Source organism: Malania oleifera, chromosome 13 (genome assembly GCF_029873635.1).
Source record: "Malania oleifera isolate guangnan ecotype guangnan chromosome 13, ASM2987363v1, whole genome shotgun sequence".
Taxonomy (NCBI): domain Eukaryota; kingdom Viridiplantae; phylum Streptophyta; class Magnoliopsida; order Santalales; family Ximeniaceae; genus Malania; species Malania oleifera.
Window position 1 is genome coordinate 62,541,558 of NC_080429.1, and position 14,223 is coordinate 62,555,780.

The 14,223-nt window shown below is 34.8% G+C and overlaps 1 protein-coding gene across 2 annotated transcripts in view; it reads right to left on the reverse strand.

Moving 5' to 3' along the window:
• LOC131146582 (pre-mRNA-splicing factor ATP-dependent RNA helicase DEAH1-like) overlaps positions 1–14,223 on the reverse strand; it is a 59,516-nt gene that overhangs the window by 15,693 nt on the left and 29,600 nt on the right. For both annotated transcript variants that reach the window (XM_058096257.1, XM_058096258.1), the window contains 5 exons: positions 5,202–5,288; positions 3,927–4,042; positions 3,785–3,851; positions 2,287–3,327; positions 1,862–1,924 (listed from right to left, as the gene is read on the reverse strand). In XM_058096257.1, coding sequence (XP_057952240.1) covers positions 1,862–1,924; positions 2,287–3,327; positions 3,785–3,851; positions 3,927–4,042; positions 5,202–5,288 — 1,374 coding nt within the window. The remainder of the gene's footprint in view (positions 1–1,861; positions 1,925–2,286; positions 3,328–3,784; positions 3,852–3,926; positions 4,043–5,201; positions 5,289–14,223) is intronic.

Below are 14,223 nucleotides of genomic sequence, written 5' to 3' on the forward strand. Positions count from 1 at the left end.
AAATGTGCATAAAGCTTAACTAAATAAAATCTCAGCAAGACATTATTAACTAATAACTGCCCCTTAGGATCAAATCACCTGGATCCTCCAAAAGTTCAACAAATTCAGGTTTCTAAAAGTGAGGATGATATTGTCTTGGTTAAGGACAAAGATATTAAAGAAAGATGGCGAAGTTACTTTAGTAAGTTGTTTAACGAAAACCAAATAGAAGGCTTAAACTTAGAATTGTCAAATGAGGAAAAGACTAAAAATATAAGATTTATTCGCAAAATTAGAGTTAACGAAGTTAAGTTTGCACTAAAAAAGATGAAAAATGGGAAAGCTATGGGACCAGATAACATCCCAATTGAAGTTTGAAAATGCTTGGGTGATAACGGAATTATATGGTTAACTAATTTATTTAATACAATTGTAAAACTAGGAAAATGTCAGATGAATGAAGGAAAAGCACTTTAATACCTATATACAAAAATAAAGGAGATATTCAAAATTGTAATAATTATCGTGGAATTAAACTTATGAGTCATACAATGAAACTATGGGAAAGGGTAGTTGAACAAAGATTAAGGTTAGAAATGAAGATCTCAGAAAATCAATTTGATTTTATGCCTGGGAGATCTACCACAGAAGCTATTTATCTTTTAAGAAGATTAATGGAAAAGTTTAGGGAAAAGAAGAGGGACTTGCATATGATATTTATTGACCTTGAAAAAGCATATGATAGGATACCTAGGAAAGTTCTATGATGGGTTTTAGAAAAAAAGGGTGTATGATATAAGTATGCTGATGTCATTAAGGATATGTACGATGGAGTAATGACTAGGGTAAGGACTATAGATGGAGAAACTAGAGAATTTCCAATTGCCATAGGTGTACATCAAGGATCTACTTTGAGTCCTTATCTTTTTGCTTTAGTGATGGACCAATTGATTAAGAGTATTCAAAAGAAGGTTCCATGGTGTATGTTGCCTGCAGATGATATTGTATTAATTGACGAAACTAGAAACAGAGTAGAGGCTGAGTTAGAATTATGGAGAGAAGCTTTGGAATCTAGAGGCTTTAGGATAAGTAGAAATAAAACAGAATATATGAAATGTAATTTTAGTAATGATAGGAGGAATATTGGAGACAAAGTTAAACTTGATGATGAAGAAATAAATAGCACTTGTACATTTCGATACCTTGGATCTATTATGCAAGCTGAAGGAGAAATTGAAGATGATGTAATACGTAGAGTTAAAGCAGGTTGGTTAAAATGGAGAAGTGCTTTAAGTGTGCTATGTGATCGTAAAATACCCTTCAAATTGAAAGGGAAGTTTTATAAGACAGCTATAAAACCAGCTATGTTATATGGATCGGAATGTTGGGCGACGAAGAAATATAATATCCAAAAAGTAAAAGTTGCCGAGATGAGAATGCCTAGATGGATGAGTGGTATAACATTGAAAGATAAATTAAGGAATGAACATATTTGAGGTAAGTTAAATGTCGCTCCTATAGAAGATAAGATAAGGGAGGGACGACCGGATGGTATGGACACTTGCAATGTAGGCCTTATAGTGCACCTGTGAGGAAGAGTGACTTAATTACGGTGAGGGGCAGTAGAAGGGGTAGGGATAGACCTAAAATAACTTTGGAGGAGATGGTGAGTAAGGATTTAATATCCTTGAATCTATCAAAAGAAATGGTCCATGATTGCATAAATTGGCGGAAAAGGATTCATATAGCCGATCCCACTTAGTGGGACTAAAACTTCTTGTTATTGTTGTAAGCATATATACAGTTTTCAATGATATGTTTTTACTATAGATATTATGAAGACCAGAATAACTAAAAAAGGCATTAAAACATCAAAATGTACCTGAATATAATTTTCATAGCACCACTGAGTTGAGAAGTTCGTTTCTTTCCACGAACTGTACACCTAAAAACCACCACCAATACATAAGAGTTCATGAATATAAGCAACCCAACACCATGATTACAATTTGAAACAAATGGGAGGCAGGAAGGAAGTTTGTTTTATCGGTCATTGTTGGTTTCCCTGCTCTAGACATTTGAGATAAATATGCACATCTGTTATGTTGGTTGAGAAAAGTCAGCTCATCACTTTTCTTTTTCCCTTTTTTTTTTTTTTTGTGGGTTTCCCTACACCACTTTCAAGTGTGTGTGTGTGTGTGTGTGTGTGTGTGTGCGCGCGCGCGCACGCATGTGTGTTGGTGCAGGGACGAGGAAGGGCACAGCAGTATGCTTATATTTAGTTAAGCATGATAATTAGCAACCAACCTTAAGCAGCGCAATATGGTCTCCAACATTTCCAGTGTGAAAATTCATCCGTGCATTGTCAGCATGAACTTGTTTGTCCTTTGGCCGATAAAAGATTGAATTTCCAACAGACAGCATAGCAGCAATCGAAATTATATCATCTGAACACTTATACTTGTCGGAAGCAACTATCATCTTTGAAAGCATTGGATCAAGAGGAAACTCTGCCATCCTTCTACCCACCTTAGTCAACTCACCTAGCTTATTTAATGCGCTTAAAGCAAAAAGCAGTTCCAGTGCTTTCAGTAAAGCTTCAGCCGGTGGTGGATCCATAAAATCAAAATTCAACAAGTCGTGAATGCCAAGGCTCTTCAAAGTGAGCACAACATTCGCAAGGTTAGTCCGCTGTATTTCAGGCACCGTATTATCCTCCATTTCATTATAATAGCTGAAGGCAGTATACAATCGGAAGCATTTCCCAGGACCTGTTCGTCCAGAACGACCAGCCCTTTGCATTGCCGATGCTCTAGATATAGGAGTGATTAGTAATGACTCCATCCCAGTTCGTGGATTGTAAGATTTCATCTTGCAAAATCCTGGGTCAATGACATACTTGATCCCATCAATTGTCAATGATGTTTCTGCTATATTTGTGGCCAACACAACTTTACGTGCCCCTTCAGGAGTAGGTTCAAAAATTTTAGCTTGTAGTTCAGTTGGAAGATTTGCATAAATAGGGCAAATTATTAGCTCAGCAATTTTTGTACCCAAGCCCCTGGTCCTGTGTTTCAGAATCTCCTCAGCTGCTTCAATTTCCTCCTGACCAGTGAGGAACACCAAAACATCCCCTGGAGACTGGGTAACATGGATCTGCAGTGCTGTAACAATTGCTGCGTCCAAGTAGTCAGCCTCTGGTGCTCTTGTGTAGTGTATTTCAACAGGGAACCTCCTCCCAGGAATTTTAAAAATTGGAGCAGAATCAAAATAATCACTGAACTTCTCTGCATCTAGAGTAGCACTTGAAATAAGCAACTTAAGATCAGGCCGAAATCGAGCAATATCCTGTAACAAAGAAACATTCAAATGCTAAATTAATTGATAACAAGGATAATGCACTGTACTTTTTCGTCCTAGAAAGCAGTCACTCGTCAGTTCTAAAAAGCAAGGGTTCCAATTCAATTTGACCCAGTGGAGGGGATTTACCTGGCAGGTTACAGAACAAAGAAATTACAAATAAAAGCTACTAGATGTTATTATGGCAACATTTCCCGCTATAACTCCTCCCTCTGATCATCCAAAAGAAAGCAAAAAACTGACCCGTTGGCATCAGCCAATCAAAGTTGCATCAGACATCACTGAGAATGAATTCACAGAACTTTGAAGTCCCACATCCCCATACACCTCCCAAACAAAGGAATGAAAATGGAAATTGGAACAATGACCAGAGAGTAAGCACGACTATGCCATTCAATTACTTTGAAAAGGAGCAACTATGCAGGTTGAAATAGCTTCTGCGTACCTTTACTAAGCCAAAGAGAATATCGGTCGAGAGTGTTCTTTCATGGGCCTCATCCACCATAACCACACTGAAAAACATCGCAGATATGTAAGTATTGTGCTCATCCAACATAACCATAGACATCATTCAAAACATAGCTCACCTGTAGCCTGCCAAATCAGGTTCACCAAGGAATTCCCGCAACAACATTCCATCAGTCATATATTTGAGTACTGTCTTTTCTGATGTGCAGTCTTCAAAACGAATAGAGTAGCCAACCTGTAAGTAGGAGTCAACAGCAACCAAAAGCCACAGCAATCAGATTTCCAAAACCAAAATGTGTAACAATTTAGAACACTAATGAGAAATTAAGGGACCATAAGGTATTCCTATCAAAAATTATTGAAAAGAAAACCAGAAACAAAAAGTGAAAACCATAAACAGAAACTAAAAATTGAAAAGTAGCAACCCCTTTGGTTAATATTTCCAAAACTAAACCAAATAAAAAACCTAAATTAGCTCATGTTCATTTTTATCTTTGAATCGAACAACAATTAAAAAATATATGATTAAAATAATAAAATGCAAAAGAATACAAATTATAAAATATTATAACAAAAATAGAAATTGATTATAATCATTTTCTATAACTATTATATTTTTAAACTGACTTTTTCATGCTTTTTTCATGCTCCAAGAACAATCCTATTGTATATGACAATTGAATTAAAAATGATTTTTAGATATTTTTAATAATTTTTTCAAAAAAAATTTATGAATATGTTTTAATTATATCTTCAATTCATATGGTCATTTTACTATAAAACCAATTAAAGATTTTATATAGAATGAATGATTTAATCCACAAAAATTATATCTAAATCTTAAAGCACTGTAACAAGTTGCACAACAATTGAAAAACCATAAAATCTAGTTTTCATTATTTGCAAAAAAATTACAACAGAAACATAAAACCAACAACATAATAATGCATTTTCATAACAGATTTCTTCAATGTACAATAACAAAAACAGCAAGGAAAAAAAAAAAAAAACCCGAAATGATACAAAAGACACTGAGATCAACATATAAAATGAAAGTGAGAAACTAAACAAAAGACTCAATAAACTCATCTGAATGCATTTGTGTTCAAGATCACAGAAAATTTGCAATATAAATCAGGTTAATATGCAAGATTCTTAGCAAGAACTCCTCAGATTCAGATCAACCATAGAAAGTGCAGAGATTCAGGAAACCCTAAAGTGGAACCAAAATTTATACATTCATAGCATCAAAAGCAAAAGGACTAACTCATTTAAAAATCAGACAATGCATGTTTTCCCACTCAGCTGCTCAGTCAAGAAAGCAACCAATCAACAAGAATCACACAAAAGAGCAGCTGCAGAACATCCAGAGATAATCAAATGCAATGCCACACCTCATGCCCAAGTTTAACACCCATTTCCTGAGAAACTCGGGCAGCAACACTCATAGCTGCAACCCTCCGTGGCTGGGTACATCCAACCTGTGAGAAAAAGGAAAAACAAACTTCATTAGGAATCACAAACTGCAACTCAAACAAACAGAAGAATGAAATTATGAAATTTATCGAGGATATAAGCCATAATATTTTATCAGTCAGCAGCTTTGTGTAAAGAACCTTTTACTGTTAGTGTTACTATTCAACAGTAACTATTTCTGCTTGCATGCTTACATAAGCAACGAATAAAAGAACACAAAAAGTTTCTAGCATGCTTATCTGTGTTTGGATGGATGTGGCCAAGCACAAATAGAAACAATTTTTACATATTCAAATAAGTACATCTCCACAAGCTCTACAAGTCAAATTAGTTCATCTAACATATTTCTTTCCTTTAGATGAGACAAACTATGTCTTTTCTACACAAGGAAATATTTCTCCCTTTTAGATGAGACAAAATATGTGTATTCTATACAAGGAATAATTTCTTTCTAGACTAAGAGAAACCAGGTCAACTTACCAACTACATTAAATATTATAAACACTTTACAATATGTCATTACTAAACTCCCCTCAAGAAAGTAAAGCTGCTATCAATTCACCCATGTATTTCCTTGAATAAAGCCCCTTCTCTTACTTAGAGCAAGGCCTAGTGTGAAATCATGCCCACAAGCTGGGGTGCAGGCCACCACCTCAAATGATGACATTGATGGGAAGATAATTGAATTGGGTCCTTTGAAAACCAATAAAACATTTTGAAAATTTTTTTTACTAAGCTTATCTTCACTTCCACTGGCCAAGCCAATTTTACAACATATATGGAGTTCCTTATATCATCTGAGGTCTTTTTCCCATGAACAATTGCCTTAAATATGAAGAATAAACACTTGAGAGAAACATAAAAAAATAAAATAAAATAAAAGCTTCTATTATAAGGAACCCTCTAATTTAAAAATCCGCAATCCTATAATTTTTTTTATTTTATTTTTTGTTTTCTCACTTGTATTCATCTAATTGCCTACTTCAGTGTAAGATGGAACATTTCTCCACATTCCCTTTTTCTTCACTAACCCCACTTTGGTTCATGGAATGAAGACTAGAATGGAATTGAAATTCGAACCTAATTCCCATTCCCACATTTGGTTTGCAAAAATGAGGGTGGAATCATATTCCAGCTGGAATGTTGATTCCCCATTCAAAAGAATGGTGATTCCGCCTTGCATATTGGAATCACAATTCCATTCCTCATTCTTCTTTTTAAAGAAAATTATAGCCCTCACTAAAAAATAAATAAAAGGTATAACAACAACAATAGAATAATCATAATAAAATAATAACGATGGTAAGAATAATAATTATTATAAAAATAATAATAATTACAACAACAATAACAATAATAAATAATGATATAGTAATTATAAGAATAATAAGTATTATTAAAAATAATGAAAATTTATTACTATGATGTAATAACCAATGCTTTAAAAGCGAAGGCATAGAGCGAGGCCTTTTAATCCTTATGATGCAAGGCATAAGCCTTAAAGCATAGGGGCATAAGCATTTTGAGAATTTCATTTTTAGACAAAAAATATGCAAATAAATTACATATAGTTCTAAAATTAAGAAAAAAATTGAGAAAAACACACATATAACATAAAGAAAATTAAACATACTTTGCAAAAAAAATTCTTGGCTACTCAAAATTTGCTATCATGAATTCGTGGCATAAAAAAATTAAGAAAAACACACATAACATAAAAAAAATTAAACATACTTTGAAAAAAAATTGTTGGTTACTCAAAATTTGCTAACATTAATTCACGGCGTAAATCATGAGAAGCGATAGCTATACGATTACAAAGTTCAAATTATTTTCATGATCTAAGATATAACTCAATTATTTTGGAAAGGTTTAGGTTCAAGAGTTTTAGAAATCAACTCATATTATGACACTCATTTATATAAAAATGTAGTTAAAATTTTCTAACCAACTCTAACTCAAGAATCACAACCAAAATGCATAAGCCTCAATTAAAAAGGCGCAAAAGGCATGCATTTTGTACAAATACAAATGCTTTAGCGTGTAATGCATTAGCCTTTTTGGAATTTGGTATTCTGAATTGAGCCTTGAGGCGTTTTAGGCATGCCTTGCCTCGAGACGAGCTTCGATTATGAATTAAAATTATTATAAAAAAAACAATAATAACAAAAATGATAAAAATAACAATAACAACAACAATGATAAGAACAACAAATCAACAATTACAATTATAATGATAAATTCAAGATTTTTAAAATTAAATATTATAAAAATAAAAATAACAGGGGAGCATAGGCACAATGGTAAAATTGTCATCGTGTGACCTAGAGGTCATAGGTTCAAGGCATGGAAACAGCCTCTTGCAAAAATGCAAGGTAAGGTTGTGTACTATAGATCCATCATGATCTGCCCCTTCCTTAGACACATATGTGGTCGCTTTGTGCACTGGGCTGCCTTTTAAAAAAAATTAAAAAAAATAATAAGAAGAAGAAGAACAATATAACAGTTATAATAATAACAAAAATAATATAATAAAATAATTTTAAGAATAATAATTGTTACTATGAATAATAATAAATTATTACAACAGTATAATAATAACAATAATAACTATTATAATAAAAATAATAACGACACGAAAAACAAAATAATGTTGTATTGAAGTCGTATATTTGAAAGATTACAAAATTAAATAATTGTGTAATGACTTTTTTTCAAAAAAAATACGTATTTTTCTTTCCACTAAAGCCACCATTAAAGAATACCAAACATTGGAAAGGAATCAAAACAGCTATTATGACAACTATTGGGTGTTACTAATTAAATGTAGTAATTACATTCCAACAGCAATTCCATTCCTACCTCGATTCCTATTCTACTTGAATTCCAACCTACAAACCAAACTGGGGGATGGGAAAGAATATAGAGGGTTTCATAAAAGGAAGTTCATGAGCATGACAAATTAATGTTTGCAAAGGGGAATAAGAATAAAACTGAACACAATACCCACTGCACAGGTTCTCATGCCATTTCAGGGGTCTAGGGAGGGGATGATGTATGCAGCCTTACATTCACAATTCGAGAGGTTGTTTAACTTGTTTCTATGACTTGAACCATTGAACATCTAGTTTGAGATAACACCTCATTATTGAATTCGCATATCTTCAAATCCCCCCCTCAAAAAAAATAAATAAATAAATAAATGCTACAGGCACCAGTGACTTCTTTAAAGACAAGAAAACAATCAAGGGCCCCCATCTTCTCAACCATAACTAACCCACTTCATGAGAAATAGCTGTTGCCTCCAACAAGATACCATGGAAAAAAAATATATGAAAGCCTATTTCCAGTATGTTGGAAGAGCTCCCAGTTCTAAACTAACAGCACTCCAAATATTTCGATATTCAGAATGATGTCCCCTACAAGTTTGAATATGCTTCATGTTAGCTCTTTCAGCACATGTTTTCATATTTATATTTTCTTTCTGTTAGAGATTATAATTGTCCCACTCAAATTCTCATTTATAGTATTGTGAAGGCATTGTTTATGACTTTACTTTTCAGACTTGACATTGTAGCTTCTGGTTTAAGCATTTCTATATAAAGGCTTCATTATATATGTTTGACACTTACTCCTGGGTGCACACGCATACGCATATTGAATCTGATTGGTATTTTATTTTTTCACTTCCCCTTCAAGTTCCCCTTTAATTTTATCTTCTTGTCCCTATTTTCTTTCCCTCCCCTATACTGCCAATGGGTCTTGTACTCTTGGATCAATTGGTATCAGAAATATCATCCATCATTTTGTTACCAGATAATCACCATCATCACTGTTTACTCGCTGCCATAATCATCCATACTGTGCTCCCTCACTAGGCAGTCCACAGATCACCCATTCTCTTCACCTCCATACTTGCAACCATTGCTATTGAGACAAAATAATGAAGAGAAATTGAAAAGAACAGATGAAATCAAAGGATGGAGAAACTTTCACAATGATTCAATTCAATTCAGTCCAAACTTCCCCCCATTACATAAGTATTTAACAAACTAGTATGCATGGGAAACAAGAAAAATTAAGAAACCAAAATAATACAATACTGCACTTTCTTAATAGATTGTAGGAGACTACTTTCCTAGAATGTACTTGTTTATGGCTTGGCCCCTATTTGGAACCACTAATAAAAAAGTACACATTGCAAAAAGTACATAAAGTACTCGTGCTAAAAAGGATTGCTTGCCATGCACCTAAATATGAGTACTTATTGCAATAAGTATCGACTTTTAAAACTACTTTTTTGGAGAAAAAATAAGCACTTTTAGAGGGAATAGTTCTAGCTACTTGTTTGTAGCTACATTCATAGACAGTGGAATATTTGTAAATTTAAACAAATAAATGGCATGATGATCGTTTTATTAGTTAGAACCAATGATAAATTATAAAAAAATATATATCATTAAACTAATAATATCATAAAAATAAATTAATAATATTACAATTAATTAAAAAATAATAATATATTTTTATTTAATAAAAATATTTGAAATGTCAAATTAACATTAATATTAATAAATTAATTTTTTTATCAGTAAAGAGAAATGTATATTAGCAAGGCATCAAAGGGATGCCAACCCATGTTACAAAAGATCAACCACTCGGAAGGATTAGAATATGATCATTAACAATTTACTCACTAAGCCAGCTGGAAACAACCCAATCAACTGATCATTGTGGTCTGAAGCGGAGTAGTTGTATCTTTGAAGGTACTCCTATTTCTTTCTTTCCAAGCATGCCTAAAGATGGTGAGAGGTTCAAATCCTTTCGCTTTTCCTTGGTGGCTCTGATGCCTTTCCAAGCCCAAACTGAATTTGCTGTAACCCACTGCTGTCCTGTCAAGGATAGAACCAAATTCCACAAATTCCTTGTCTAGGGGCAGTGGAGAAGAATTTGGTTGACTGAATCTGTACCAGCCATACAAAGAAAACACCTATTTGTGACTGCAAGCCCTCTTTTCTGCAGAATGTCAAGGGTTAAAATATTTCCATGTGCGGACTCCCAAACAAAAAAAGTCAACCTTTGAAGGGGCTGCTGTCCTCCAAATGTGAATCCAAGGGGAGTTGTTGCAATTTGTTCCCATCGATGACAGCTTCTTATAGAAAGATTAAACAGTGAAAACACCATTTTTGTCCAAAGCCCATTTTGGTTCATTGGGGATTTTTGGTAATGGAATTTATAGACTCTGTAAAAATCAGAGAGTGCATGAATTTCTCAATCTGCCACATTCCTAGTAAAAGGAATATTCCAGAAAATTCCACGATCAGTGATTTGGAGATGAAAACTGATAAGGGCATTTTTGGCACAAGCCAATCTACCGATGGAAGGAAAGACAGCTCTAAGCTTACTGTTCTCACGCCCCACATCATGACAGAAGTAAACATTGGCTCCATTTCCCACTTGAAATGTCACAAATTGGAAAAAGTCATCCTATCCTTTCCTGATGAATTTCCACACTTCCACTCCATAGGTCCCCTTCTATTGTGTGTTATCCAACCATTATGCTCGAGCCCATATTTAGAAACAACAATATCCCACCAAAAGTGGTCTTTCTCCTTCATGAACCTCCGTAGCCACTTCCGAAGGAGGGCTTTATTGAAAGTGAGGAGGGATTTCAGCCCCAAATCCCCCTATCAAATGGGCTGTTTGACCACTCCCCATCTAACAAGGTGATATTTAAACTCCTCTATGCTTCCCCAAAGAAATATTCTCTAAATTCCCTCCAATCACCTAGCGATGAAAGCCAGTAAGGGAAGAAGGGATATGAAATAAACTAGAAGATTCATCAAAGAGCTCCTGAGGAGGGTGAGTCTGCCTCCTTTTGATAAGAAATTTCTTTTCCATCCAGCCAATCTCCTTTCAAACTTCTTAATAATAGGGTACTAAACTCCTTTGTATTGAATTTGGCTCTGAGGGGGAGACTGAGCTAACTAATGGGAAAGGATCCCATCTTGCAACCCAGAAGACCAGCAAGGAAGGTCTCCCCCCCCCCCCCATATCCTCTCTGATTGGAATAAGCTCACTTTTACCAAGGTTCACTTTCAGGCCTGAGACAGCCTCAAATCCTAACAAAATACATCAGAGATAGAGGATGTAAGGGGGATCATCTTCGCAAAAAAAGATAGTATCATCTGCGAAGAGATGAGAAACTTCTGTAAGCCTTTTTGACACCAAACCAGATCTCTGGGCTGCTTTCAGCATCAGACTCATGGCCAAACTGAGCTAATCAATCATAGTTTGGGTAACCAACCAGATGCAGTGATGGGAATAAAACAGGCCTGTGCATAGTTGTCAAACCAACATTTGAATCGTGATCAAAATTACAACTTTGGGAATCAAGGATCAAATCGAATTGTAAGATTACAGTACAAATTTCCAAAATCAATTCTAAATTACATGCATATATTGATATATGAACAAGCAAAATAGTAAAATACAATTAAATTTTGACAATAGAAGCATCATATTCATGTGTGCTTTCCCTAAACAAATGAAAAATAAGAGAATGAGCCAAGAAATATTAATAAAAAAATTAACTTTAGGATGTTTAAGGGGAGGAACCAAGACAAAATAATAAAAAACTGAACTTCTAGCGTTTATTAACAACTAAAATAATAATATTTCTTGCTTATTCTTTCTCAGATTAAAAAAATCTATAAAACAAACATAATTGAACAAATTACTAAATAAGCCAGCTTTTGAATCTTAACAACACAACAAAACGTGACTACCACCTTAGCCAATGATTGTTTTGCCCCATCTTAATGGCAAAACACTATACTCCTCCAAGAGTAATCAATGCTTTTGTGAGGGCAACATAAGACCTAAGGTCCATTTTCTTTTTTTTCCTGGCACAAAACTGGCATAGACGAGGAATGGAAGGTAATCGTGTAAAACTAAACGCAATAAATAAACAATAAAATGTTGTTTTAGGGTTTTTAAACTAGTCGGGGTCCAGAATCATGAAAATTGATAGATTCAGATCAACTCTTACATTCATGAGGGGAATTAATAGATTCAGCAATGATTCAGATCAATTTGGTGTGGAATTGATACGAATCATATGAATTGAATCATGAATCGTAAGATTCTAACAACTAAGGGCCTTCCTGTATGCATCACTATTTTTCCCACTGCAAAATTTGTTATTGAAATTCGATAAATCAGAACAATAACAAGAGTTCCCTTGAGCTTGTCTACCTTCCCTTCCATGCAAACCTATGAATCTTGTCCCTTTGCCATCTGGTCCAATCCTTTGGTGTCAACCAAGGCATTTGCCCAACACATTCACTGCTGTTATTAGCAGCCCATGCTGTATAAAATCTTCATATCCTCTCCTGGTTCAGTTCCACTCCCCCACCTTATTTGACTCTCCACCTTCTTTAGAAGTCCATCCATTCTCTTCCAAACCATGCTTGACCGGAATGATTTTCTGCCACAATTTTTTTTCATCCATGAACCACCAGTTCCACTTTCCAAAAAAAAAAGAGCATTATGGAAGGAGATTAAATCTTTTAAACCCCTAACTTTTTTCTCTGATTGAAGGTTGTTTAACAACATTCCATTTCACCAAAAGATTGATTCCCACCTTATATTGCCCCCAAAGGGATCTCTTTGCAAAACCTCCAACCTCAAGGCCACCGAGCAAATGATGGGGAAGAGAGATAAAAAACAGATAAAGGATAGGCAAAGTGCTCCTTATGAAGGTGCCCCATCCCTCACCCCTCACCCCCACCCCCATCCCAGAGGGGCACACAATTGCTCTCCCATAGCACAAATTCCACAAAACTCTCATATGAACATAGCTCCCATAGCAGCCCCCCAACCAAAAAGCCTCCATCTATCCCCTCTCCCACACGTATCAACCCACTCTATGTCAAATTCGCCTTACGGCTAGAAATTGCCCCAAAACACAGAACACATCTCAAATTTAAGATTTACTCCATTTTCGTCCGGCGAAAAAAGTAAAATGCACAAACAATTGTGACACCTTCATTACCCTACTTCACTCCCCACTGTAAAGCCTTTAATAGAGAAATGTCCACAACCTTAATTGGCATCTTGAAAGAGCTTCCTTATGTGTGTGATGTATCATGCAGTGGATAGACTCATGCTCATCTCTTTCTTCAGTGTAACTTGGAGTTTATAGAACAAGCTTTTTTGGTTTATTTCAAGTGTTTTAGGTGTACTCTAGCTCTTTAGATACTTTTGGAGGTTTTGGAAGGCATAAAGATGCAAGTGGATTATGGTGGTGTGCAATTTTTGCTGTTTTGCGTTTGCTTTGTCTATTTCTTTTATTTGAGGTAGGATTGTCTTTTTCACTTAAATGCAGGTTTTTTCCTTAGGCTGTCTTCAGTGGCTTATCAGATTTCCAACATGATTTAAAGGCTTTATTAGCCTTTTTTTTATTTTTTCTTTTACGTTTTTGTTTTCTTTTTTCTGTTTTTTAGTTTTTTTAGGAGTATTTCTTATCCTCCTTGTATGTTCTCCCTTCTTTTAATAAAATTTCATTTTCTGTCCAATTTATATATCCATTTATATAGTGGTTGACTGGTTGTAAGGCACACCATAGGCATGTAGAATTCAATGTGGATCACTATGTGACGTTGTGTTAATCTCTCCCAAGAACTCCTCTGACAAGCTCCATGCCTCAGCCTCGATCCTTTTAGCATTATTTGTCAGTTTAGACCTAATGCCTGTCAGCTTGAGGCTTGAACTACCTGCTACCATCATATGCATGCATTAGTCCAGTTTCAATGCTAATGACTTCACACTGTACCGAGACACATATCAGCCTCCATCTATGCTAGAAAATATTTCTGCTCGTGGAGTTTCTTCCTCATCAGCACACAAACCAATTCTTCATCATAGCCTCCATGCACA